This window comes from Myotis myotis, unplaced genomic scaffold (assembly GCF_014108235.1).
Source record: "Myotis myotis isolate mMyoMyo1 unplaced genomic scaffold, mMyoMyo1.p scaffold_m19_p_17, whole genome shotgun sequence".
NCBI lineage: Eukaryota > Metazoa > Chordata > Mammalia > Chiroptera > Vespertilionidae > Myotis > Myotis myotis.
The window spans coordinates 32271784-32299356 of record NW_023416321.1 but is presented as its reverse complement, the minus strand read 5'-3'; the positions used below and the strand labels follow the sequence as shown (position 1 = coordinate 32299356).

The 27573-nt window shown below is 44.1% G+C and overlaps 1 protein-coding gene across 8 annotated transcripts in view; it reads left to right on the top strand.

Annotated features, from left to right (window-relative positions):
• FAM222B (family with sequence similarity 222 member B) overlaps positions 1-26270 on the top strand; it is a 58174-nt gene extending 31904 nt beyond the window's left edge. For 5 of the 8 annotated variants that reach the window (XM_036340742.1, XM_036340745.1, XM_036340743.1 and 2 more), the window contains exons 2-3: positions 14072-14193; positions 22354-26270. In XM_036340742.1, coding sequence (XP_036196635.1) covers positions 14112-14193; positions 22354-23960 — 1689 coding nt within the window. In that variant the 5' untranslated portion in view covers positions 14072-14111 and the 3' untranslated portion in view covers positions 23961-26270. Of the gene's footprint in view, positions 1-10131; positions 10464-12021; positions 12870-14069; positions 14194-22353 lie in introns of those variants that run through there. The other 3 variants (XM_036340747.1, XM_036340746.1, XM_036340749.1) reach the window with 3 other exon arrangements.
• The last annotated feature ends 1303 nt before the right edge of the window (positions 26271-27573 follow it).

The window sequence follows — 27573 nt, the reverse complement described above, 5'->3', positions numbered from 1 at the left end:
TCAGACTGTGGACTCAAGGGTCCCAAATTTGATTCCGGTCAAGGGCATGTACCTTGGTTGTGGGCACATACCCAGTAGGGAGTGTGCAAGAGGCAGCTGATCGATGTTTCTCTCTCATCGATGTTTCTAACTCTCTATCCCTCTCCCTTTCTCTCTGTGAAAAATCAATAAAACATATTTTTTTAAAAAGGAAATTAATTAGAAGAAATATATATATATATTTTTTAAATATGTTTTATTGATTTTTTTACAGAGAGGAAGGGAGAGTGAGAGTTAGAAACATCGATGAGAGAGAACCATCGATCAGCTGCCTCCTGCACATCTCCCACTGGGGATATGCCCGCAACCCAGGTACATGCCCTTGACCGGAATCGAACCCGGGACCTCTCAGTCCGCAGGCCGACGCTCTATCCACTGAGCCAAACCGGTTTCGGCTAGAAGAAATATTTTTTTTTTTTTAAATATATTTTATTGATTCTTTACAGAGAGGAAGGGAGAGGGATAGAGAGTTAGAAACATCGATGAGAGAGAAACATCGATCAGCTGCCTCCTGCACATCTCCTACTGGAGATGTGCCCGCAACCCAGGTACATGCCCTTGACCGGAATCGAACCTGGGACCTTTCAGTCCGCAAGCCGACGCTCTATCCACTGAGCCAAACCGGTTTCGGCTAGAAGAAATATTTTAATATAGCTGTTTGCCCTTTATAATAGAAGTATCAACCAAATTCATGATTGACAATGACAGATCGAAACACATGCATGCGATTGGTGCCAGCGAGAGCTTTATATGTATCCTGCATGCTCCAGTCAACTTAGCCTTTTATATATATAGATAAACTTGCTTAATTAGACCTGCTCTCTGATTTAGCTAAACTTTTTCCAGCCCAGTGAAGCACCCCAACTTCTCTTTCAGGTAATTGTCAGCAGCACAGCAGTAAATATCAACATGAAGCAGATTATTTATTGTAGATCACTCAGGGAGAACAAAGGGTAAAATATTTAACTGGAGCAGTATTTGACTATATTTTGCACAGTGAGAAAACCTGAAGTCATTTTCAAGTTCCACCATTTCTTACTTCTTTTCAATTGGGTCAAGTTTCTAAACTTTCTAAATCTCTTTTGTCTTGCTAATGAAAAGAAAATAGGATTCTACTCAGTTTCCTATCTGCCTACTCCAGGACTTCTGTGCGGTCAAATGAGATGAGGCACGGGAAAACACTTCACAAATATTTGGTTGTACTGTAAAATGTTTGCACCTGGCAATAAAGCAAGTCAGGTTCCTGGGCTGAAGAAACTCCAAGGAGGCTAGTCACTAGGGAGAGGAAGCCAGGCATTGTTACGTGATATCATTACCCGGCACCCACAGTGACCGTTTCTGGGCTGGGCTGTGGGCCACATTTTGCGCCATGGGGTCTTGGCAGCGTTGGTTGCGATTTGGTTGAATGTCACTCTGGGGTGGTGGCGGGGCCTGTGTCCCACTTAGGGGAAGCTGAGTGTTGATTTATCCGCACCAGGTCCGTGGTGTGGTTTATTTTTAAATGGCCAGTGCATGTCATGGCAGCTATCGGTCAAAGCGTCTGCCCCCTGGTGGTCATTGCGTGTCATAGCTACCAGTTGGATGGATGGACACTTAGCCTTTTATATATATAGAAGATTTGAAATTTCTGTCTCCCCTGACAAGCTGTTTTTATATTTCTAGTGGTGAAGGCAATTCAAAGACCAAAATGCCATTATCAATCAAGAGAGGGAGGAAGGTTCAGGATGAAGTATTGGAGAAATAAAAGATAGATGTGTAAAAAAAGGACAAATTGAAATGTTATTATATTTGGTGCTGATGGATCCCAGGGAGGGAACATTGGATTGTTTAGATCAAATTTTAGGACTGAGTTTGTTAAATTTCAGTCTAGCCTGAAAGGGAAGAGGGTATCTTTGCCAGCATATGTGCAGAACTCTAGTTAAGGGCTCATTCCCGATCAGATATAGTCAGTTCTTCATTATTCATGCAGAAGGGCAAACAGGCAAAGTATAGGCAGATAAAAACTAAAGATATTCCTAGTCCACATTTTAAAGCAATAGTTTTAACTTCCTCTACTTTTTAACTAGGATTTTCTAGCTGAACAAACTAATTAGAGATGTTTCTTTGATCACTCAAGAGACCAATAAGCAAGATAGCCACACACAAGGGTGGATTACAGTTAGTTTCTTAATCATCAGAAGTAGTATATAACTCAGTATTAGACCTAGAAAAGTTCAGCTCAGTTAAGTAACCTTGGGACAGTTTGTTTTACTTAATATTTTATTACTTAACCCTTGTACCTAATTACACTGAATTCCTATGGTGAATTGAGATCTTCCAAGTGAATCATAAATAAATTACTAGTAGTTCTCGAGACTGGTATATCTTCTTTGTTGGCTTCTTCTGGCCCCACAGTATATGCAAATCATTCATCATGTGGGTGAGCTGTAGATACCCAAGTCAAAGAACTGTTACAAAAGCAAACCCCTCTTTTTTTCTTTAAAAAAAACAAATAGAAACATCAGAGAATCATTCATCAGCTACCTCTTGCACACCCCACCCACACTGGGGATTGAGCCCTCAACCCGGGCATATGCCCTGACGGGAATCGAACCATGACCTCCTGGTTCATAGATTGACGCTCAACCACTGAGCCACACCTGCAGTCTAAATCTCTCTTCTTTAAAAAAAAAAAAATTATTTTTAATCTATTGGTTTAAGGGAGAGAAAGAGAGAGAAGCATTGGATTTGTTGCTCCACTTATTTATGGTGTCATTGGTTGCTTCTTGTATGTACCCTGACTGGAGGTCAAACCTGAAGCCTTGACATATGGAGATCACATTCAACCAACGGGCTGCTTGGCCAGAGCACTCCCCCCCCCCCCCCATTTAAATTGATTTTAGAGAGAGAGACAGACAGACAGATATTGATTTGGTATTTTTTCATTGGTTGATTCTTGTATGTGCCCTGACTGGAGGTCAAACCTGAAGCCTTGACATATGGAGATCACATTCAACCAACGGGGCTACTTGGCCAGAGCACTCCTTCCCCCCCCCCCCCCCATTTAAATTGATTTTAGAGAGAGAGACAGACAGACAGATACTGATTTGGTATTTTTTCATTGGTTGATTCTTGTATGTGCCCTGACTGGGAATTGAACCTGAAACCTTGGGGTATCAGGAGGATGCTCATTGAGGTACCAGGGCCACTCTTCTTATACTGAGCTGTATGTACTCTAATGATGAGGGCTGTTGGCCAAAATGAAATCTATTTAGAAGTCAGATTCTGATTAAAGAAGTACTCTAAGCCAGGGGTCCTCAAACTACGGCCCGCGGGCCACATGCAAATACAAATATTGTGTTTGTTCCCTTTTTTTTACTTCAAAATAAGATATGTGCAGTTTGCATAGGAATTTGTTCATAGTTTTTTTTTTAAACTATAGTCTGGCCCTCCAATGGTCTGAGGGACAGTGAACTGGCCCCCTGTTTAAAAAGTTTGAGGACCCCTGGTCTGTGGTGTCATGAAAACCAAGCAGGTTGGGGACAGGGAGGCGGGCAGGGCCTGGAGGCGGCCGGCAAATGCCCGACAGCAAAGGTGGCCAGGCCGGGCATTGAGGTCTCTGGAGGAAGGGAGAAGGAGAGAGAGATAGAAACATTAATGATGAGAGGTTGAGCCCACAACCTGGGCATGTGCCCAACTGGGAATCGAACTGTGACCTCCTGGTTCATAGGTCGACGCTCAGTCATTAAGCCACGCCGGCCAGGCTGTACCTGCTTTTTTCTTTTACCTTGTGTCACCTCAGCGAGGTACCTGTCTTCTGCCCACTTTACAGGTCACTTGTGATATAAAGACCACAAGACAAATGGTTTCCTAAGACTCTACAATACTCTTAGGAGTCATAGTCCTTTGGTCTGTAGACACAGTTAAAAAGCAGAGTCTGATACTAAATTCCAGGGAAAAGGGCACAGTACTTGTCCAGAATTAAAAACATGATTTATACAGCTGGACTGTACTAATTCCAAAAATCAATTCAGAAGTGATTTAATCTTTGCTATTGAAACAGATCAACAATGCCATTTGCCTGTCTAAAAATTAGATGCTCTGGAATCTCTTAGAAGAAAGTAAATTATTAATGTAATTGTAGTTCCTGGCCTTGCATAATGTCTTCTTACTACCATATGCTGGTGGCACAGGGCACATCTAGTACATAGTATTAGGGTATGTAGATAAGGCCATATTACCTTACTTAGGGTGTTGAGAGGACATTTAACAATTCTCAGCAACCCACTGCCTTTAATGGACTTGGTTATTGTTAAAATTCATTTTTATCTAAGGAAGCACTGCTTAATGATTTTTCTCCTGGCCCAACATTCTGGGCATTAGCTGGAATTGCTGAGTGATTTACAGTGGGGAGACCATGAAAACAATTTCTTATTTGTCCACAAATTATCATTAGCAGTTTCATTTGCAGATTGAAGGAGCAGGAAGAGTGGGCTCTTCACCAGTTGCAGCTTTCCTCTGATTAGAGTGTTAGTTCAATTATGCCTAATTAACTTTTATTACAGCTAGTGGTGATAATTACTTGCAAGTCAGTTTTTGCCCAGTTGTACCAAGGCTGAAGTATGAACTTGATGGATTTTAATAACCAGAATGACACATTTTACACCCTCCCTGCACTGCAATTAATTTTTTTTTCCATACCTCTTTTAGATAGAAGGTCAAAGAATTATAAAACTTAATCTTACACTTAAAACATATTGTTCTTTTGAAGAGCTGTATAGGGTCATATTTTATTTTTATTTATTTATTTTTTAATATATTTCTTTTATTGATTTCCGAGAGGAAGGGAGAGGGAAGGAGAGATAGAAACATCAATGATGATGCCCTGGCCGGTTTGGCTCAGTGGATAGAGCGTCGGCCTGCGGACTTAAAGGTCCCGGGTTCGATTCCGGTCAGGGGCATGTACCTGGGTTGCGGGCACATCCCCAGTAGGAGATGTGCAGGAGGCAGCTGATCGGTGTTTCTCTCTCATCGATGTTTCTAACTCTCTATCTCTCTCCCTTCCTCTCTGTAAAAAATCAATAAAGTATATTATAAAAAAAAAAAAAAAAAAAAAGAAACATCAATGATGAGAGAGAATCATTGATTGGCTGCCTCCTGCAGGCCCCCTACTGGCGATTGAGCCCATAACCCGGACATGTGCCCTTGGCTGTAATTGAACCCAGGACCCTTCAGTCCCCAGGCTGACACTCTATCCACTGAGCCAAACCAGCTAGGACGGATCATATTTTAAAAGAATCTATTAGGAACAACCTAACTGGCTTTTTATATTCTGAGATCATACCCTTGAGTTCATTGTTGTTTATCATAGGAGAATATAACAAGCTGGAACTAAATGTCATTCATAGCAACATGTGCTTATTGTAAGATTATGATAATTGGCAAGGTGCAGTTTAGTCTTCTGCTTGCATTTGAAATTCTTTTCAAAGTGCAAAAGAAAACTTTATTTTGGAATACTTTTTTTTTTTTTTTAAATATATTTTATTGATTTTTTTTTACAGAGAGGAAGGGAGAGGGACAGAGAGTCAGAAACATCGATGAGAGAGAAACATCAACCAGCCGCCTCCTGCACACCTCCTACTGGGGATGTGCCCACAACCAAGGTACATGCCCTTGACCGGAATCGAACCTGGGACCCTTCAGTCCGCAGGCTGACGCTCTATCCACTGAGCCAAACCGGTCTGGCTGGAATACTTTTAAAATCAGTAGGACACTAAGAATTCGTGGATATGGACAGTGGTGAGGTGATTTTTGGGTGGGAGGTTGAGGTGGGTGGTACTAGGTGTGCCCTATGCCACCAGCATGTGGTAGTAAGAAGACATTATGCAAGGCCAGGAACTACAATTACATTAATAATTTACTTTCTTCTAAGAGATTTTAGGGCATCTAATTTTTAGACAAGCAAAGGGCATTGTTGATCTGTTTCAATAGCAAATATTACACCGCCATAAAAAGGATGAAATACTGCCATTTGTGATTATATGGATGGATCCTGAGAATATCACGCTAAGCGAAATAACTCAGATGGAAAGGACAAGAATCATATAATTTCATTCATATGTGAAATATAAACCAAAGAGGGCACAGAGGGGATAAATGACGATGGAAAATTAAAATCATTCGGACACTGAAAACACATTTCTTTAGCTCTATAGGAATTTTATGATGTTATTTTAATCCTATATAATAAAAAGCTAATATGCTAATTAGACAGGGCTGGGGAACTACCTTCTGGAACGACCAGTGGGCTTGGGGGAGAGGGGGCTGCGAGGCAGCTGGGGCTGCGAGGGCCGAGTCCCTTGTATAAATTTTGTGCATTGTGCCTCGTAGTTATATAATACTAGGGGATCCGTGCACGGAATTCATGCACTGGGGGGGAGGGGGGCGGGGGGCGGGTATTCCCCTCAGCCCAGCATGCCCCCTCTCACAGACTGGGAGCCCTCAGGGGATGTCCTACTGGTCGGCTCCTCTGCGGGAGGCGACCGGGCTGATCAGGGGAAGATGCCAGCCCCATCACCCCGCTGCTGCAGCCACTGCCAGCCACTGCAGCCGCCAAGGTGTTTTCATCAACAAGGACTCCAGTCCCTTCACCATGAAAAAAATTACAACTTTCTTTAGGCATTTTCAAGGTGTCTCTTTCATAGGATATGACATTTCTTTCTTTTTTTTTAAATCCTCACCTGAGGATATGTTTCCATTGATTTTTAGAGAGTGTGGAAGAGAGGGGGAGAGACGGAGAGAAACATAAATGTGAGAGGGACACTTTGATTGGTTGCCTCCTGCATGAGCCCTGACCTGGGCCCTGGCCAGGGAGGAGCCTGCAACCTAGGTACATGCCCTTGATCATAATCGAACTCGAACCCTGCAGTCGGCAGGCCAAGGCTCTATCCACTGAGCCAAACCGGCTAGGGCAGGATATGACATTTCTTAGCCCCTCTAGCAGCGGACCTTCGTTTTTTCCTCCAGGAGTGTGGTGGAAAAACCCTAGATCACCTTCTTGGATTCTTATAACCCAAGTTACCAAGAACACTGCAAGTGGCAGCTGAAGGGTCCCAGGTTTGATTCCTGTTAAGGGCATGTACCTTGGTTGGGGACACATCCCAGTGGGGAGTGTGCAGGAGGCAGCTGATCGATGTTTCTCTCTCATTGATGTTTCCTCTTCCCTCTTCTCTGTAAAAAAGTCAATAAAAAATATTTTTTAAAGAAAAGGTGTTTCCTCTGCAGCTCATGCGCAGAGGACCTCCTTGGTTGTGTCCACTGGGCTAGGGGAGTGTCCCTGCTTCTGGGGGGGGGTATACCCCCGAGGCCGGCAGCCAGCCCTGCGTGTTGTGGGCACCAGGCTGGGGGGCGTGCGGAGACCCTGGGCCACGCATGTGGCGGCCTCGGGTCTCCACATGCCCCCCGAGGCTGGCAGCCAGCCCCGCGTTGTGGGCACCAGGCTGAGGGACGTGAACCCCGGCCGCCACTTGGCACCAGTGCGTGCACAAGCAGCCACGAGGCGGGAACATTCGCTTGGTGCCTATGCCGTAGGCCCGGAGTGGCCGGGGGCATTCTGGGACCCCGGCTGCTCAGGGCCTACGTGCAGGCCTACAGGCTAGGAGCGGCCTGGGTCCCGAGGATGTTCCCGGGACCCAGGCCACTTGTCGCCTGTGTATGCAAATTAACCTGCCATCTTTGTCAGGTTAATTTGCATGCTCCTGATTGGCTGGTGAGAATAGCAGAGGGATGGTCAATTTACATGTTTCTCCTTTATTATATAGGATCTTTGGAAACAATCCCTGCTAGGTGGAGAAGGAGGGAAAGGAGGAAAGGGAAATAGTTTATCTTCCTCTGAAGATGACTGAGTCCCTTTGCCATTTCCCTTCAAACATTCCCTTCAGTATTGTTGTTTGATGGATACCCTGAAATGTAAATGAGCTTGTAAGCAGACTTCTCCTTAATTTGCAATAGGTTAAAGTTGATTTCAACTGGGACTGTTCTTAGATCTCCATGTGACTTGGTGCTGCTTTCATTTCAGATGCTCACCTTAGTGTCCTTTGTTGCTAGGCTCTCTTCCCAAGGACTGATCAATCTCCTGCGATAGCTTCATGTATGGCAATGCATTTTAAGAGCCTGTTTTTAGTTAGTATTTATTTAAAGTAAGGGAAGAAAATTCATGGCTGCTTGGAGAAGGGCCATAATATACTTGGTCCTCCTCTAAAACTTCTGTGGTCTCACTAAATAGGAAAGAAGAGGAAAGGGTAAGTAATAAATATCATCCTTATACTTCAAAGCTCTTCATTGATTGTTACTGAAAACCTTTCTGCTGTTGAGTAACCACGACCCTGCCCGCCAGCTGCTGTTTTTGTGAAAATGGAGAAGCTAGTTATAGTTGGTACTTTTCAGGAAGTCTGGAGATAAAGCTTATGATGTTATTTGAAACTTTTTGAATAGTGAGAGAAAAAGACTGTCAAACTCCATTACGCTCCAGAAGATACAACAAAGCTTCCCTTTATAGCATAGGGGAATTTGCGTGGCACTTGCTTAGGTTCAGAATGTGTTTATTTTTTAAATATATTTTTATTGATTTCAGAGAGAAATGGAGAGGGGGAGAGAGGTAGAAACTTCAATGATGAGAGAGAATCATTGATCAGCACTGGGGATCAAGCCCACAACCCGGGCATGTTCCCTGACTGGGAATCAAACCATGACCTCCTGGTTCATAGGTCAATGCTCAACCACTGAGCCATAACAGCTGGGCCAGGATGTGTGTTTAGAAGGAAGGGACTTGAAAAATTTAAATCATGAACATGAATGTAATTAAGACATTAGTGAATATTAGACTTGAAGAAAGGATAGTCATTAATAGCACCTTCTTCAGGATAGACATTTCTTTTGGAATCTTTCTAAAGGTGAAATTCACCATTTTTAAAGTAAGAGGATTGCACTAATGCCACTCAATAGAAGCATTGCCAGAGCAAAGTGGAGGTTGGAAGAAAATTTGAAGTATAGGCACTGGGTCTTAGAATTTCAAATACATGAGAAAGGACCAGTCAGAAATTAACCATATACTAACTGAAATAAAGAATAATGTACAGGGATTCAATAGTAGAATAGAGGATTCCGAAAATTAAATCAGTGATTTGGAAAATAAGGAAGCAAAAAATACCCACCAAAAGAGCAAAAATAAAAAAGAATCCAAAAATATTAAGATAGTGCAAGGAGCCTCTGGGACAACTTCAAGTGTACCAACATTTGCATCATGGGGATGCCAAAAGGAGAAGAGAGGGAGCAAGAAATTAAAAACCTATTTGAAGAAATGATGACAGAAAACTTCCCCTACCTGGTGAAAGAAATAGATTTACAAGTCCAGGAAGTGCAGAGAGTCCCAAACAGAAGGAACTCAAAGAGACCCACACCAAGACACATCATAATTAAAATGCCAAGGGCTAAAGACAAAAGAGAGAATCTTAAAAGCAGCAAGAGAAAAGTAGTTAGTTACTTACAAGGGCATGCCCATATATGACTGTTAGCTGATTTCTCAACAGAAACTTTGCAGGCCAGAAGGGAGTGGCAAGAAATATTCAAAGTGATGAATAATAAGGACCTATAAACAACATTACCCAGCAAAGCTCTCTTTTTGACTTGAAGGTCAGATAAAGAGCTCCACAGACAAGAAAAAGCTAAAGGAGTTCATCACCACCAAACCAGTATTACATGAAATGTTGAAGGGTATTCTTTAAGAAGAGGGAGAAGTAAAAGAAGAAATAAAAAATATGAGCAATAAAATAGCAGTAAATACATACCAGCATTCAGTCTAAAAATCAAAATAAACTAACAAGGAATCTAATGAATAAAATTAACTGATGAATAAAATAGAATCAGAGGCATGGAATCTCAGAAGTGTGGGGCCGGGGAGCAGGAAGAGATTAACCAAAGATCTTATATATGTATATGCATTACCTATGGACCTAGACAATAGGGTGGTGAAGGCCTGGGGTAGGGTGGGAACCGGTGGAGGGGTAAAATAGGGGCTGGGGGTCGGGGGGTGGGGGAGGCATCTTGGATTTTGATAAATTAGGAAAGTGATAGTCAACATTTAAATAGTGTTCACTACATGTCTAGTGCCAGTATCCGAAACACTTGATTATATTAACATAAACCTATTGAATCCTCACAATTCCAGGAAGCAGGTATATTTTGTAGATGAAATTAAGTGTCTTCCCCAAGGTCACACAGCAAGTAGCAGAGCTGGGATTCAAAATCAAAGTCTTGTCTTAACAACTTTGATATAGTCCTCTTGTTAATCCAGATTTCAAAGGTGATTTGAGCTGCAGTTGACATCCTTACAGGCATATCTCAGGTTCGGTTCCAGACCACAGCAATAAAGCAAGTATCACAAAAAAGTAAATTGCATGTATTTTTTTTTGTTTTGTTTCCTAATGCATATAAAACTTACGCTTATATTATATTGTAGACTATTAAGTACACAGTAATAGCATTATGTCTAAAAAATGTACATACTTCAATTTAAAAATACTTTATTGCTAAAAAATGCCAACCAGCCCTGACCATTTTGGCTCAGTGGCTGGAGCATCGGCCTGTGGACTGAAGAGTCCCAGGTTCGATTCCAGTGAAGGGCATGTGCCTTGGTTGTGGGCACATCCCCAGTGGGAGGTGTGCAGGGGGCAGCTGATCGATGTTTCTCTCTCATGGATGTTTCCAGCTCTCTGTCCCTCTCCCTTCCTCTCTGTAAAAAATCAATAAAATATATATTTTTTTAAAAATGCCAACCATTATCTGAGCCTGTTGGGAAAATGGCACAAATCTTCAATTTATTTTTTTTTAAGTTCATTTTAGAGAGGAAGGGAGGAGGAGAGAAACATTGATGTGAGAAAGAAATATTGATTGGCTTCCTCCTGCATGCCCCCTACTGGGGATTGAGCCTGCAACCCAGGGCATGTGCCCTACCCAGGAATGGAATCTCAAACTCTGGGTGCACAGGAGGGTGCCCAACAAACTGAGCCACACCAGCCAGAGCCAAACCTTTGATTTGTTGGAGAGAGTGGGGCAATATCTGTGAGCCAAAATAGAGCAAAGTGCAATAAAACAAAGTATGTTTATCTGTGGATTTCCTCCCCTTCCCCCTTTTTTTAATATATTTTATTGGTTTTTTACAGAGAGGAAGAGTGGGATAGAGAGTTAGAAACATTGATGAGAGAGAAACATCGATCAGCTGCCTCCTGCACACCCCCTACTGGGGATGTGCCCGCAACCAAGGTACATGCCCTTGACCGGAATTGAACCTGGGACCCTTCAGTCCGCAGGCCGCAGGCCGACGCTCTATTCACTGAGCCAAACAGGTTAGGGCGGATTTTCCCCTTTTGAAAACTCTTTATAAGACAATGATTTGCCCTTGCCACCTAGTGTTACTTCCTTGGCTCTGTTGGTTTTATGTTCAAGAAATGAAAGCTAATTCAAATATTATTGTAAACTAGATACAGTAGTCAGTCTCCTATTTAAGAGGCAGCTGATAGATGATTCTATCTCATAGATGTTTGCACACATCAAAATTTAATACGTATGTAAGAGATTACAGTGGTCACTTATGGATTGGCTCCTTCTAAAAAATACAGGGAGAAGGTGTTATCTGCAAGACTGCTGAGTGAATGTGTTCTTTGTACTTTCATCATTACAGCGTCTCAGTTATCCAGATGAAGTACAAGGCCTGGAGGTGGGAGTGTGCTCAGCTCCTTCGAGGACCTGCAAGGAGAACACTAGGGCTAGATAGAGTCAGCAAGCGGGGCATGGGAGTTAGAAGATGAGGTCAGAGCCCTAGCCAGTTTGGCTTAATGGATAGAATGTCAGTCTGCGGACCAAAGGGTCCTGGGTTCAATTCTGGTCAAGGCACATACCTTGGTTGCAGGCCCTCCCCAGTCAAGGCTCGTGCAACCAATTGATATGTTTCACATCGATGTTTCTCTCTGTCTTTCCTTCTCTCTTCCACTTTCCCTAAAAATCAATGGAAAAATATCCTCTGACGAGGATTAACCAAAACAAAAAAAGAAGATGAGATCAGAGAGGTTTGTTTAACATTTGAGCTTTTCCTCCACTCGTATGGAGTAACAGAGTATGGAAGGCCTTATGGGCCATGTTAGGATTTTGTATTTTATTCTAAGTGAGATGGGAAGTTATTGGAGATTTTTGAGCTGATAAGATTTCCAATTAAAAAAATTAATTACTCTGGCTGCTGTGTGGAGAATAGATTGGGTTACAGGAGCAAGTGGGGGTGGGTGGACATGTAGAAGGCTATTGTAGTCTGGGCTACAGATGACGAGATGACAAATGAAATTATTACCTATCTCCAAGAAAGGTTGGGAGACCTAATTAAGAAAACATCACTTGAGTCCCTCATACAGCCCATTTCACAATATTAGTCTCCAGTATTTGTTAATTCCCTTCCTTTCCTTGGAGTTTGCGCTCAGCTATATTAGGACCATAGGGGACTGGTTATTAGGTAGAGATCAGCATTCACAAGGAATGGGATTCTGAGCAGTACCTCAGTCATTTGATCCCAACAGGAGACTTTATTCTTGGCACACTGTTCATTCTGTTATCCTACCTACCAGAGGCCTAAAAAGACCGAATCTGTGCCAGAACTCTTGGGCTGCTCTATTCTCATTGAGGCATTCAATCTTCAGTTCTTTCTGCAGTTGCTATCTTAGCCACAGTTTGAACAGCCTCTTTTACAAAGTATCTTTTCAGCTACCTGGACTTGCAAGCTGGAGCTCTCTGATACTCATCATGACAGGGTAATTTCACATACCTGAGAGGGCCCTCTAAGAAAAAGAAAGAGGTTTTGTGATCTTTGTTTAACATTTGAGCTTTTCCTTCACTCGTATGATGTAAAGCCTTAATATGCCACCTTGACTTCTGGGTTTTGCAGCATGAGAAAAAAATCTCATGTTTTAGTACATTATACTTCTTTGGGAAAAGCTTGGTCCTTGGTGTACACAAGGTAACTTTCTTAGCATTGTGGACAAGGTTTCCTTCCCTACAAAAGTCCACCTCAATGTCTGCTTGCTTGAGCTGTGTATATCTTATTGGTAGACAGCACTGATGAAACAATGCTGCCATCTTGACATAATGTCAGGATTGCCTGTCCAAAGAGGGCTCTGGCCGCCTTAATTTCCTTGGGGTGCAGTACAGTTTTGGGGTGGGATGGGGTGGGGTCCAGGAGGTCTAATTGTGTCACAGGCAATAGGAAAGGTGAATCCCCAGAAACTGACAAACAGAATTTGCTTTAACAGTAGTTAATTATGTCTCCTAAGATTTTCTGCTTTTTCTTCCTTTTGAAAGTGAGTTCGGGTTACTGGAGTGTCACAGGTGAAAATTTGGGTGCTTTTGCAACTCATGTACTATACTGCCTCTGGAAATGACTGACTGCCCCGGCTCCAAACCAACCCTGTAAATAGACTAAGCCAGGCCCTATGAGGACCAGCTGTCATCAGGAACACTGTTCTGTTTTCAGGGAGAAATCATTTTCCCCTTCACCTCAGTTAGAATGTGCCCTAGCCTTGCTGCTCCCTTCTTAGCTGGGGCACAGATGAGAGCCAGCGCGCCATTCATTTGGCAGCCCCAAGGGCCTTTCCAAAAGCCCATGGTAGAGAGAGGCAACCTACAGGAAATGCTAAATGAGTGCATCTAGAGCTTGTGAGCATAAAAGACCTTACAGATGTGCCTGTATTTTTCATTTAATTATGTGGATAGGTAGATTTTCTTTTCCTCACACACTCGTCTGTGCTGACTGAAATATTTTATCCTTAGTAGTAATAGTTTGGAGCAAATTGTTGCTACAGATAAAAACATAGATATATTTTCAGCCAACATGCTACTAATTAAATTGCTTATCTATCTAAACTTGGGCCTGTGCTGCTCATATCAGATGTCCCTGGTATCTTCCTTGAGTGAGTTGCCTTGTGTTCCATGACCTTGTTTTTTTTGTTCATTACAGTGTGAGTGACTGCCCCATGTTGTGTTGATGCCGGTCTGCCATGCTAGCCTGTCTACCAGGGCCAGGTGACCTGTCCTTTCAGCTTCTTTCTCACACGCAGATGAACACTGGACTTCAGAAATGTAAGTAATCTGGATCCCAGGGAAGGATGTGGTCCTTTATTTTGACCCTACATTTGAGCTGTTTCAGAGGGGTACATTGACTATGGACTTTGATATCTTCAAGATATTCTTCAGTACAGACAAAAGAAAGCAATTGCAAAAACTTGTCAGCAGTGTGAGATACCTTTGATCAGAGAGATCCTCTCAAATACTAGAATTTCCCAATGTATAGCATCTTAATTTTAATTGTTGCTGATATCTCTCTTGAGCACTATAAGGAGTTTTACAGGAGATATATAATCACTCTTTAAAAAAGTATCTCAAACTGAATCCCCATGAGGAATTAAATGAAAACGCACAGTTCAGATTACTTATTATATCTCTGAAACAAACTATTTACACTGTTCTTTTGTTTTGAACTCTCTGAGTACTTTCTACCATGGAAACAGACAATTCCCTTTGGCTTTGCTGTCTGCCTTCTGAGCCAGTGACCTCAGTTCACAGCAAGTAAAGAAGCTTCTGCCTTCAGAGGGAAAAGGAGCTAGCTTTCTCAGTCTTTCTGGTATATTCCTGCTAATATACTTCCCATATGATTGAGCTTTTGAGAATTGTCTGTTAGATTTCTGTCTCAAACTGGCTGGAATTGGGGCTTTGTACTTCATGCTTTCCCAGATTACTACCTTCTATCCTTGAACTGCATGAATGTGCAAGGAAATGATTCTATTCCTGGCTCATTACCATGTACAGTATCTTCAGGTGTCACAATGGTCCTAAATTTGGAATAGGCTTTCCTTTTAGAGCAAAAATGGGAAATCAATGAAACATCTACACTTCCCTTTTAATAGAAAAGGTTCTTCAACATCTTATCTGATCCTTGATGATAGGGTTCTGTACAGGGCCAGAGAGCAAATGTTTTAGGCTTTGTGGGCTATGGTCTCTGTGGCATCTACTCAGCTCTGCTATTGTAGGGCAAAGGCAGCTGTAGACGATATGTAAACACTGCATGTGACTGTGTTCCAGTAAAACTTTTAATTAAAAACAGCAGCTGGATTTTGGCCCACAGACCGTAGTTTACTGACCCTGTTCTGTGAGATCATCTTCAGAAGTTAAAATAATCTAGCTTCTGACTTCCTTTCTTTGAGGGACAGTAAGACTCAGAGCCTGGCTAGATCTAGGATTTGGCCAATGAATCCAGCATGTATAACGACAAAACTGAAGGTGACCTCCTTCCTTCTGCAATAGGCAAGCTCTGCTGTGCCAGCTTTCCCCCCAGCCTTTCTTTTCATAAGTGATGACAGGTGATAAAGTTGTATTTGCTCCCTGGCCACCCAGATCTCATGCTAACTGCATTGTGACTGGTTATGGGCTTCCAGAGGACACAACTGGAAAGGGAGTATACTTGGAAATGTACAGTAAGATGATAAAGAGCAATTCACTGTCTTCTACATTCCTTGACTTACTTTGACAGCTTCACCTAGAGATGTGATGTCAAGGGATGAGCCATTTGGGAGGACAGGCAAATTGGCAGCTTTGTCTTGGGTGCTGACATTGAGATCTCCACTTTACTTTTCCCCCAAAGCAGCTCCTAGATAGCCTCTGCCAACCACTGTCCCTCGTCTATATTTGAGAATTGAGATGTCCTTCTTTCCTGGTTTCAGACTCACCAGTCCATTTTGGGGACAGTGTATTTAAATTCCTTTGACTCTCTTGTTGCTATCCTTAATTAAATCCACACCTTTGCAGAGGAGAAATACTATTGGTATTTTTAAGCCTGCTTACTTTCTTCTCTCCTCTCCCAAAAGATATAAAAAAAAAAAAGAAAAACCTTGACTTATAGCTGTTAGTGTTAAACATTTACAGTTAAGGTGAGCTAGAGCATAAGCTGTCTTCTTCAGGAACCAACAGCTAAAGAGCTGCTTAGAACTCAAGTTTACCAGTTATAGAAACCTTAAAACTAGTTTTGTGACTTGTAATTCAGTTTTTCCCTACACCCATTCGTAGAAGGGTCTTCTAAATTCCTAGAAACACAGAGCTTGGTATCTGGTGGGGTGGGGATGAGATACGGATGTTGATAGCTTACTGTGCTTTATATTGTAAGAGTCAGCTCAAGGCAAGAGAATTGGATCGGGGGTCAGGAGTCGGGATATCTGGCTTCTTGGCCCAGCACTATAAGTCACCTGGCTAATCACTTTTTCCCAGGCATGAGTCACCACATGTATAGTCACAGGATTGATTCCTTCTAACTCCACATTTTCTCTTCTCTCCTTCCTGTTCGGTGTGTGTAGGAGAATGTGATGTGTTTCTCAGCCTAGATGTGTAATTTGCCATAGGGCAGGCTGGATTAAAGAAATCTTGGTTTGGTGTGGGTCCTGTACTTGGTGGAGGACCAGAGTTAGGGTTAGATGGATGCCTCCTAGAGCTTTTCTAGATTATATATTTCATGATGTCACTTGCTTTGAGAGTCCTAGCCATTTTGGAATTCTGTACTTGGAGATTTGTTTTCCTCTGACCCATCTTCTCCTAATCCCCCAGAAATATGTGTTTTTGAACATTTTTTCTTTATTAACTCCAAGCTCAGTTTATGGTCAGGTATATAGTAGTGGCTCAATAAATATTTTTGGATGAATGGCTGAAATTATCAGAAGACCTTGGTTTGGCTCAGTGGATAGAGCGTCAGCCTGCGGACTAAGGGTCCCGGGTTCGATTCTGGTCAAGGGCACATGCCTGGGTTGTGGGCTCGATACCCAATGTGGGGTGTGTAGGAGGCAGCCGATCAATGATTCTCTCTCATCATTGATGTTTCTATCTCTCTCTTCCTCTCTAAAATCAGTAAAAATATATATTTTTTATTTTTATTTTTATTTTTTTAAAAATATATTTTATTAATTTTCCACAGAGAGGAAGGAAGAGGGATAGAGAGTTAGAAACATCGATGAGAGAGAAACATCGATCAGCTGCCTCCTGCACATCCCCTACTGGGGGACGTGCCCGCAACCCAGGTACATGCCCTTGACCGGAATCGAACCTGGCACCTTTCAGTCCGCAGGCCGACGCTCTATCCACTGAGCCAAACCGGTTTCGGCAAAATATATATTTTTTAAAAGACCTTGGTTTTCAAATCATCTTTTAGATAATAACTTTGACCTATTTTATTGCAGAGTTTTGGAGCTGGAACAAATGTCAAAATTCTTTTACTGCTTCTTAGTATTGTCTATCTGCCCCCTAGTGGGAGGGCCTGGAAATTGCTAATTGGGACCAAATGATTGAATAAACTCATAGAAATATCAGCAATATTAAGTAGCATCTGTTCATCTGTTGAGTTGCTAACCATGTGCCAGGCACTATCTTGAGTTTTTTATTTTATTTTATTTTTTCCATCACCATTTATCTCCTCTATGCCCTCTTCCAACTCTACTTACTCCCTTCCCTCCTACAATCACCACACTGTTGAGCATTTTAAAAATATATATACATTTTTTGAATACTTTTTATTGATTTCAGAGAGGAAGGGAGTGGGAGAGAGAGATAGAAACATCAATGATGAGAGAGAATCATTGATCAACTGCCTCCTGCACACCCCCTACTGGGGATCGAGCCCGCAACCCAGGCATGTGCCCTTGACCAGAATCGAACCAGAGACCCTTCAGTCCGCAGGCCAACGTGCTATCCACTGAGCCAAATCAGCTAGGGCCTGTTGAGTATTTTTATGTTATTTTTTTTAATGTATTTTTATTGATTTCAGAGAGGAAGGGAGAGGGAGGGAGAGATAGAAACAGCAATCGGCTGCCTCCTGCATGCACCCAGCTGGGGACTGAGCCTGCAAACCAGGCACTTGCCCCTGACCAGAATCAAACCCGGACCCTTCAGTCCACAAGCTGACACTCTATCCACTGAGCCAAACTGGCTAGGGCCTGTTGAGTATTTTTATATATGTTGTTATTCATTCCTCAATAATTCCGTATGGGAGACACTCTTATCTTTCTTTTAAAGATGAGGCACAGAGTGTTTGCCACTTGCCAACATCGCATTACAGTTCAGTGACTGGGCTAGAACTCACACTCGGGTCAGATTCCAAAGCTTGCGTTAGAAACACACTGCTTGTGCCTCTCCACCTATAGATAGAGGTTTCTGCTGTATATGCCACCCATGTCATCTGACCTTCAAAATAGAAGGATACATAGGGAGGTCCCTGTGGGGAAGCCTGTATTCAATCAGATTTTCCCCTAGTCCCAAGAATAGACAAAAGTGCTTTTGGCTACATTTAACTCTCCAGACTCAAGTTCAGGGTGTCCTGCAGTTGGAGCTTCCTTTGTCAGGGTTCTTTGTCCTATCTTTGGACAGACTTAGCCAAAACTGATATCCTTGAATAAGAAATATCAATAGTCATTGTTCCTGTCCACAGACTATTTTCCCATTCATTGGATCTCTTAATCTTAGTAATCCTGTGAAGCAGGACAGTAGATATCATACCTATTTGTTATAAATGAGGAATGACTGAGACTGGGTAGTTAGATAATAAAGTCAGTACTTGAATCTGGATCTCTCTTTTCTTCTAACGACATATCCCCTATTCTTTATACTGCCTCATGTCTTGATTAATGACTCAGTTGGTATTTGATATTTAAGTAATTTGCTTACAAAGCTGTGGTATCTATGTGTTAGCTGAGCACTTAAGATGTTATAGAAGAAACTCTAGGATGCCTGTGTGTGAGGACTGAGATAAAAAGTATTGAGAGCTGGCTGGAATGGCTCATTGTTTGGGTGTCAACATATGAACCAGGAAGTGATGGTTCGATTCCCAGTCAGGGCATAGGCCTGGGTTGTGGGCTCAATCCCCAGTGTGGGGTGTGCAGGAGGCAGCCAGTCAATGATTCTCTCTCATCATTGATGTTTCTTTCTCTCCCTCTCCCTTTCTCTCTGAAATCAATAAAAATATATATTTTTAAATATATATGTGAAGAATTTGACCTATTTATTTATTTATTTATTTTTATTATCATTATTTTAGAACTTGACCTTTTTTAAAAGATTGGGCTTAAGTCTGATATGTGAAGTGGTTGGTACTGAATTCCCAGAACATGGCCTCTTGTCCAATATATTCATCTCATCCTTGAGATTCTTCCTTAATAAAAATACTGTAGCCTGTCTCTACCTCCCCTCTCATCCATTACTTCCCTTTGATTCTTGTCCCTTTATTTGACTACCCCCATTACTGCTGTCAACATCAGTGGAGGCAAGACAAGAAGAATTAACTAGCCTTGGCCTGTGGGGAAAAAAGAACTAATCAATGTCAGTGTCATACTCCTGAATGTATCCCTTCTGCCTCTGCTAGAAAAAAAAACAACCTGAGAGTTGGTACTGACTTGAAAAAAGGAACTCTATTGATCTCTGGTCAGGGTACATACAAGAATTAACCAATGAATGCATGAATAAGTGGAACAAATCCATGGCTTGTGCCCTCTCTCTTCATCTTCTTCTTCCTTCTTTCTTCTCCCTCCCTCCCCTCCTTCTCCCACCCACCTTCCTCTCTCTCTCTTTCTCAAAATAAATAAATAATAAATAAAATCTAGAAAGGAACTCTGTTATTCAGCAAGCCCAACTGTATTCCTCTCTCTTGGCCTTCAAGGAGAAAAGCCCACTGACATGGAGGAGAGCCCAGGGCAGACCGTTAGTTCCTGAATGAACTAAAACTCAGTAGCTTCAAACTCCATTCCTCAGCCCAGTTCACTTGTTCAGTCAGGCAGTCCCTACACTGATGGCACTTAACAGGCATTTGCTACATACCTGTTCTAGGTAAGACACTGAGCTAGGAGTGTTACATGATTTTGACCAAATAGACACCGGAGGCCAGTGGCTGACCAGGTCAGTTTCTAATGGAATTCTGGTACCTTGAGTTTAGGAACTATGTCTCAGTGATTCTAGACTTTTTTTTTTTTTTTTTTTTTTTTAATATATATATCTTATTGTCAAGGAGAATGTAAGAAGGGTCAGAAAAGGCTCCACTTTATGGAGACTGAAGCCCATTAACCCTTTGTACACCATAAGTGTCTATAGACTCAATTAAATTCAAAATATCACAGCATGTAGGGATGGTTTCCGTTTTGGATGTGTGGCAGTTAAGGGACAGTGGCCTACAAAAAGCAGAACTCAAACTCTGCTCTCAGAGCTTTGACCCTCCTCAGCAGCTAGTGGATGGGAAAGATTTCCGAGACTCTCTGCCTTCCTGTCCTTCCTACCCCAGTTGTCACCATCACATTCATCATCTTAAGATGTTCATGAAATCTGTCATCTTACAGACATTTCCTTTATGGGTAGAGCATTTATTCTGTAGATAAAGCAGACCCGCACTAACCAGTTTGGCTCAATGGATAGAGCGTCAGCCTGCAGACTCAAGGATCCCAGGTTCGAGTCCGGTCAAGGGCATGTACCTTAGTTGCAGGCACATACCTAGTAGGGAGTGTGCAGGAGGCAGCTGATCGATTTCTCTCTCACTGATGTTTCTAACTCTCTATCCCTCTCCCTTCCTCTCTGTAAAAAACCAATAAAATATATTTTTAAAAAAATAAAGCAGACCCTTAAATATGTTTGCCTATCTACTAAGTTCAAGGCATTGTTCCAGTATTTGAAAGCATTAAGCCTTTTCCTTTCTGTGCTCTTTTTGCTAAGTTCTACCTTCTTGAGTGTGGACCCGAATTCTCTGCCTATCCTAGACTTGAGCTTTCTTTTCCTGCTTCCAAGAGCAGCAGTTTCTAAGCAGTTGCTGCCAACTAACCAGCAGTGTCACCAAAGGCTGGCAGCTGGGCCCTCTTTAGCACATTCACTAGCCTACTTCTCTTCCAGTTCATGCCCAGTGACATGATTTTCAAATAAGGTCTCCTTGAGCCAGGCCAGCTGAAGTCACAAGCCCAGCATTCAGTCAGCTTAGTCCCTGCTCTGTATGGCTGCCTTCTGCAAGGGGAGGAAGTAGGGAGGGAACCTGCTAGCTGAGCCTAGGTTCCCAGCCAAGCCCCCTTCCTTCTGCTTTGGGCAGTTTGTGTACTTAGTCACTCAGCAAGCCTTTATTAAGTACCTTCTGTGTAAACTCAGGGGAGACCCTCCCTCAGAGAGAGGGATAACAGAGCAGAGACCCCGTGCAGGAGCCTGGCATCCTGAAAGAGCTCTTGTTCTCAGAACCTTTTCCTCTTTGACTGGAAACACAACATCCGCTGGAGCCCCCTGATGGGAGGCAACTGGAGATGGGAACAAAGAGACTGTTAACATTAATGAGGCACATTGAGTGGGTATTTCCGCAGTCTCCAAAGGAAGTCAGACTTTTCCTCTTTCATTTTGGAAAGTGACAGCTGACAAGGGCCAAATACAGACTATTTTTGGCTCTCAGGACTTAAAGATTCTCTGAATCCTTTCTTCTCAAATTCCCTCTCTGCTGCCCTGTCATTATTGTCACCCCCCTCAAGGAAATAAAGCCTTTTGATCTTTACCCAGTCAGGCTGAGAGTAAGCTGTAAACAAAAGTGAACTTGTGACATGGGATGGGGAGGGATGCTGGCAGCTTATTCCTCTGTTCCTAAAAAAGAAGCATCCTGTCTACTGTGCCAGGATGCCCACCCAATGGGCATGACGCCCCAGCTGCCAATGCTAAGGAGAAAGCTGATGCCTCCCTGGCCACTGCAGATGGAAGAGTAGTCAGTCTGGCTGCCCTCTTTACCAGGGTGTCCCAGGGAAAGAGAGACTGAGGGCTCTCACAAGCAGCTCTGCTTAGAATCAGCAATACCCAGGCCAGCATGGGCTGGAAGGAACTTGGAGAGAGTTCCATGTAGAAGAACAACTCTGTGAGAACTGGCCAGCTTCTGTCTCTGCCAGATTCTGGACTTTCGAAAGTTGCTCTGCTATTTCTGTCTTTAGTGATGTCATTTGTAAAACAAGCATCATAATACTACCTGCTTCCTAAAGCAGTAGCAAGTATTCGTTGAGATAGCCTGTCACATAGCACAAGACCTGGCCCATTAAAGTACTGATGGGGCCTGAGGCTGGGTCTGACTCTGAAGGCTAGGGAGACAACTTAGTTAGTCCCTCACCTCCCCCACCTTTTACACCCTCAAAAGGGGAACCTAGAAGGCTGGTTGGCTTGGCACTGATGAGCTCCCTCTCCTTCTTTGCTCTCCTTCCCCTTCTCTCTCTCTAGGGGACACTACACAGAAAATGAGAACTGCTCACTATCCTACCCCAGCCGAATTGGACGCGTATGCTAAGAAGGTCGCAAACAACCCACTGACTATAAAAATCTTCCCCAACAGTGTGAAGGTTCCCCAGCGGAAACACGTTCGTCGTACTGTGAACGGCCTCGACACATCAGCCCAGCGCTACAGCCCCTACCCGACTCAGGCTGCCACCAAGGCAGGCCTGCTTGCCATTGTCAAAGTGCCAGCCAAAAGCATACTCAAGGACTTTGACGGCACCCGTGCCCGGTTGCTCCCTGAGGCCATCATGAACCCCCCAGTGGTGCCCTATGCTACTGTGGCACCCAGCACTTTAGCCCACCCCCAGGCCCAGGCTCTGGCCCGCCAGCAGGCCCTGCAGCATGCACAGACCCTGGCCCACGCCCCTCCCCAGACGCTGCAGCACCCTCAGGGTATCCCGCCACCCCAGGCGCTGCCCCATCCTCAGAGCCTCCAGCAGCCTCAGGGCCTGGGCCACCCTCAGCCCATGGCCCAAACCCAGGGCTTGGTCCACCCTCAGGGTCTGTCTCACCAAGGTCTCCAGCATCCCCCCAGTTCCTTGTTGCATGGAGGCCGGAAGATGCCAGACTCAGATGCCCCCCCGAATGTGACCGTGTCTACCTCAACTATCCCCCTCTCAATGGCGGCCACCCTGCAGCACAGCCAGCCCCCGGACCTGAGCAGCATTGTGCACCAGATCAACCAGTTTTGCCAGACGAGGGCAGGCATCAGCACTACCTCAGTGTGTGAGGGCCAGATCGCCAACCCCAGCCCCATTAGTCGCAGTCTGCTCATCAATGCAAGCACCCGGGTGTCGACCCACAGCATCCCCACACCAATGCCTTCATGTGTGGTCAATCCCATGGAGCACACCCACGCGGCCACAGCCGCATTGCCTGCGGCAGGCCCTGTCAACCTGCCCACGGGCATCTCACGAGCCCCCACTGGCTATCCTAATGACCTCAAGCCAGTTGCCTGGAACCAGCATCAGCTGGCCCACCTACAACAGATGTGCAGTGAGGCTGGTGGGACGCCAGTCCCTGGTCTGACAGGCAAGCATGCGACAGGACGTGAGTTGGCAGGGCCTGGCTTTGTGGGCAAGGCCCCTGCCTACCCACAGGAACTCTGCCTGGCACAGTCCTTCCATTTGAAGCCACCCATGGAGAAGCCAACCCCATCCCCACCAGTCAACGGCCTAGCAGCCCCACTGGCCTACCCCAATGGTCACTACTTCCAACCCCTGTGGAACAACATTCTGCCCACTCCCAATAGCGACAGCTCGGGGTCTCAGGACCTCACCATGCCGTTCCACGGTGGGCAGCCCACGGGTGCACCCCTCGACTGTGCGGCGGCTGCTGGGGCCCACTACCGAGCAGGGACCGGGGCCGGTCCAGTGGCAAGCCAGAACAGCTTGATGCAAACAGTGGATTACCTAAGTGGGGATTTCCAGCAGGCCTGCTTCCGAGAACAGAGTCTGGCCATGCTCAGCAAGGCTCATCGAGCCCCTGGCAGCCGAGCCCCTGATCCCACAGATAGTCGAAGTCTTCATATTCAGCACCCTGGATATAGATAGGTAGTCCCGGTGCCCTCCACAAGCTACACATCATACACCCCCTCCTAGGTTTAGTCTTACTTTTGAGTAATTGGATAGTTTCAAATTTTTACTGCTCCAATGTGATCATTCTTAGGTTTCTAAGAAGGGAATTTAGTGAGATCTAATCGAGGACAGAGGGGGATTCTCTGTGCCCTCATTCTCTCCCGTCCACCAGCCCTAGCAGTTTTTGGATTTATGTTAGGACCTAATCCCAATCCCAGGCTTTTTTCTTCACTGCCTGCCTATCAGTCAGTCCTATGCCATGTCCATCTCCCTTCCCCCTTGCATTTCCCACCGGCCACCTCCTGTCTTTTCCTGCTCTGCCTGTTTACCTTAGGACTAAGTGAGCTGAGAGCCCGAGGTGAGGTAGCTCTAGGTGCCCAGCCCCCTAAGCAAGACCTCTCCCTGTTTGTCTGTCTCTTTCTCTAGGACTAAAAGCCAGGCTTCCCAAGTGCTCTGGAAGCTAATTCCTTATTCACCCCAAAGACCTCAAGTCAAAACTGACCAGTCTTCATCTCTTCTCAGCCTTTCTTCATTCCTCAAGGCTTTTATATCTACATTGATCCCAGAGCCACTGAACTTACCCTTGCCATACTTCTCAAGGGCATCCTGCAGGCACTTGGCCATAGCCTTGAGACATGGGGAAAAAATGTGTCTTTGTGTTGCTATCTTGGTTCCTGATTCCCCTTTCCAGCCCTAGAGAAATGCAGTGACCATCCAGCATATCTAAGATCCTTTTCTCACTGTTGCCTCTCCTCACTCATCTGCTGCCCTCATTCCCCACCCCCATCCAAAAAACAAGTAAAACAAAAAACTGATCTTACTTGAGGAATTAGGTAGGTAAGGGATGATCACATTGGAGTTTGGAATTAAAAACACCAAAAAAAAAAAAAAAGGCTTTTTGGTTCTCTACACTGGCTAAGAATATTGCTCTACACTGTAAGTTTTAAATGTCATGTTTCTGTATGAATGTAGTGTGGATTTGAGTAGCATTGTGTGCGAGTGGCCCCACAGGTACATTGACCTTCTAGACACCTCCTTTCGCAGCCCCTCAGTTTGATGAAGAAAGTAAGAAAAACACAAAGCCTTAAGCTCTTTGAATTCTTCCTTTACCAAATGAGCATGGTTCTAACAGCTGAAGATGGGCGAACATCGGTAACAGCCCCTCTCGCCCCTTGCCCATTCTTCACTCATACCCACTCCATGCTCAACACATCTAATTCCCAAGAGATAATTAGTTGGCTAGAAATTTAAACTTTTCTGTAACTTGACATTTAGATTATGTTTTGTTGTGAATTTTTTTGCATCCTCCTGTTAAAGATGCATAGTTGGGCTCTGCCTTTTTTTTTTCTTAACCAAATAAGCCCTTTTTCCTCTCTTCTCTGGGGAATGTGAGCTGATGGTCTTATTTAAAATTTGGGGTTTTGTTTACTATCCACTGTTCTTTAGCCAGAATTCTCTAGTGATCTGAATCAATGTGACTGAAGACCAGTTTTTAAATTATGTGTTGGCAAGTAGCCTTATATTTAAAAATAGGAAAAAAAAAAAAAAAGCCTGATTGTGTTATGCCAAATGATAGCAACATGAAGTCCTAATTTATTGTTCCTGATTGTTTTCCTGACGTCTGTGAACACTGGTACCTCCCTGTCCCTGAGCCCCCAGGAGCACCTGTTGCTTCTGGTGCAATGCCTTCTCCCAAGGTGTTGGCCACCATCTCACCCAAGGCCCCCTTCCAGTTCTTCCTTCTCTGAGTTAAATTGAAAGAGCACTACTGTCTCTCCTTAACCCTTGCTTGAGCTCCAAACCAGATATTTTTGCTGTGATTTTTTTTTCTAATGCCTCTCCCCAAAAGGTGAGCTGCCATTTTAGGAAATTGGACCAGACACCAACTTGGGGGCTTTATATCAAACCTCAAACCCATCTCTTCCTGTGTGGGGGTGCAAATCTCTGAAGCTCTCACTCCCACCCCTAATCTGCATGGAAAATGTACTGTGACCCCACCTTCGCCCCCAACTGCCCTTGCCTTTGGTGTGAGATGTTTCCTAGTTCACCCTGAGCTCCTCACCCCTCTGCCAGCCAACCCCCAGCCAGCAATAAGAGGCCAAACCAGGGCCTCCTATCTATAATCCCTGCCTCCATCCCACACTGCCCCTAGGGAACACTCGGTTTCCCTGAGCTGTCCACATACTGTAGCATTCACTCTCCATCTCTCATCTTCTCACCTGTGGTGGTTTATGGGTGTGATGGGGTTTTTAAGATTATTATAAACCAGTAAAAAGAAAAAAGTCACCTTTCAATCTTGTCCTATTTGTTTATAGTGGTTTCTAACGTCTCATTTACTAAAAGGGAAGTAATTTCTCATTTTTAAGAGGGGAACCCCCATTCATCCCATTCAGAAGCGCCCCCACCCCCCCCAATCCATTATTGCAGACCAGGTATTGGGATTGTAAGGAATGAAATTTGGTCAATCCCCAGGAGGTACCCAGGACCTCTCCCTAGGCAGGACTGCTAGGGCCTTGGTGGGTTAGTATGTCTTCCATGGAGGTCTGAAGTGTACTGCCACTTTCACTCCAAGGATCCTAAGTCACTGAAAAATGGGTAATTTGCTAATAAGCTATTTAAACGTCCCTCCCTCCACTTCTCCCACCTCCAACAGGCATTCTGAGGGCCTCTGACAGACGTGGAGGTAGTAAGTGCTATAATCTGTAAAATGAAAAGTAACTCTTGGTGAATCTTAGGGGTCTAGTATTGAAGAACTTTCCCCTTTTTTGTCTGCAGAGGGGAAAAAAATCTAAGAGAGCTACTTACAGCCCTAGTTGGTTTGGCTCAATGGATAGAGGGTCAGCCTGTGGACTAAAGGGTTCCGGGTTCAGTTCCGGTCAAGGGTACATGCCTGGGTTGTGGGCTTGATCCCCAGTAGGGAGCGTGCAGGGGCAGCTGATCAATGATTCTCTCTCATCATTGATGTTTCTATCTCCCTCTCCCTCTCTGAAATCAATAATATATAGATAGATAGATAGATAGATATAGATATGTGAAAACAAAAGAGCTACTCACAGTTGAACAATGGGGGTAGAGAAGTTAGAGGTGCCTCTAACTATCCCCATTCCTGCATAATCTAAAATGACTCTAGCCCTAGCCAGTTTGGTTCAGTGGATAGAGCGTCAGCCTGCAGACTAAAGGGTCCCAGGTTCAATTCCAGTCAAGGGCACATGCCTGGGTTGCAGACTTGATCCCCAGTAGAGAGTGTGTAGGAGGCAGCCTATCAGGATTCTCATTGATGCTTTTGTCTCTCCCTCTCTGAAGTCAATATATATATGTGCCTAAGTGACTGGACAACCTGCGGGTAGCTATGATGTGCATTGACCACCAGGGGGCAAAGGCTTAATGCAGGAGCTGCCCCCTGGTGGTCAGTGCACTCCCATAGCCAACCTCCCATGGTCCCTCCCCCAGCTGGCTGGCCCCAATTGGCCCTGGTCACCAGCCAGGCAGAGGGACCCCACCCATGCACAAATTTGTGCACTGGGTCTCTAGTGTTAAATAAAAATAAAATAAAATGACTCCAAAAGCTTTACTAATAACCTGTTGACAG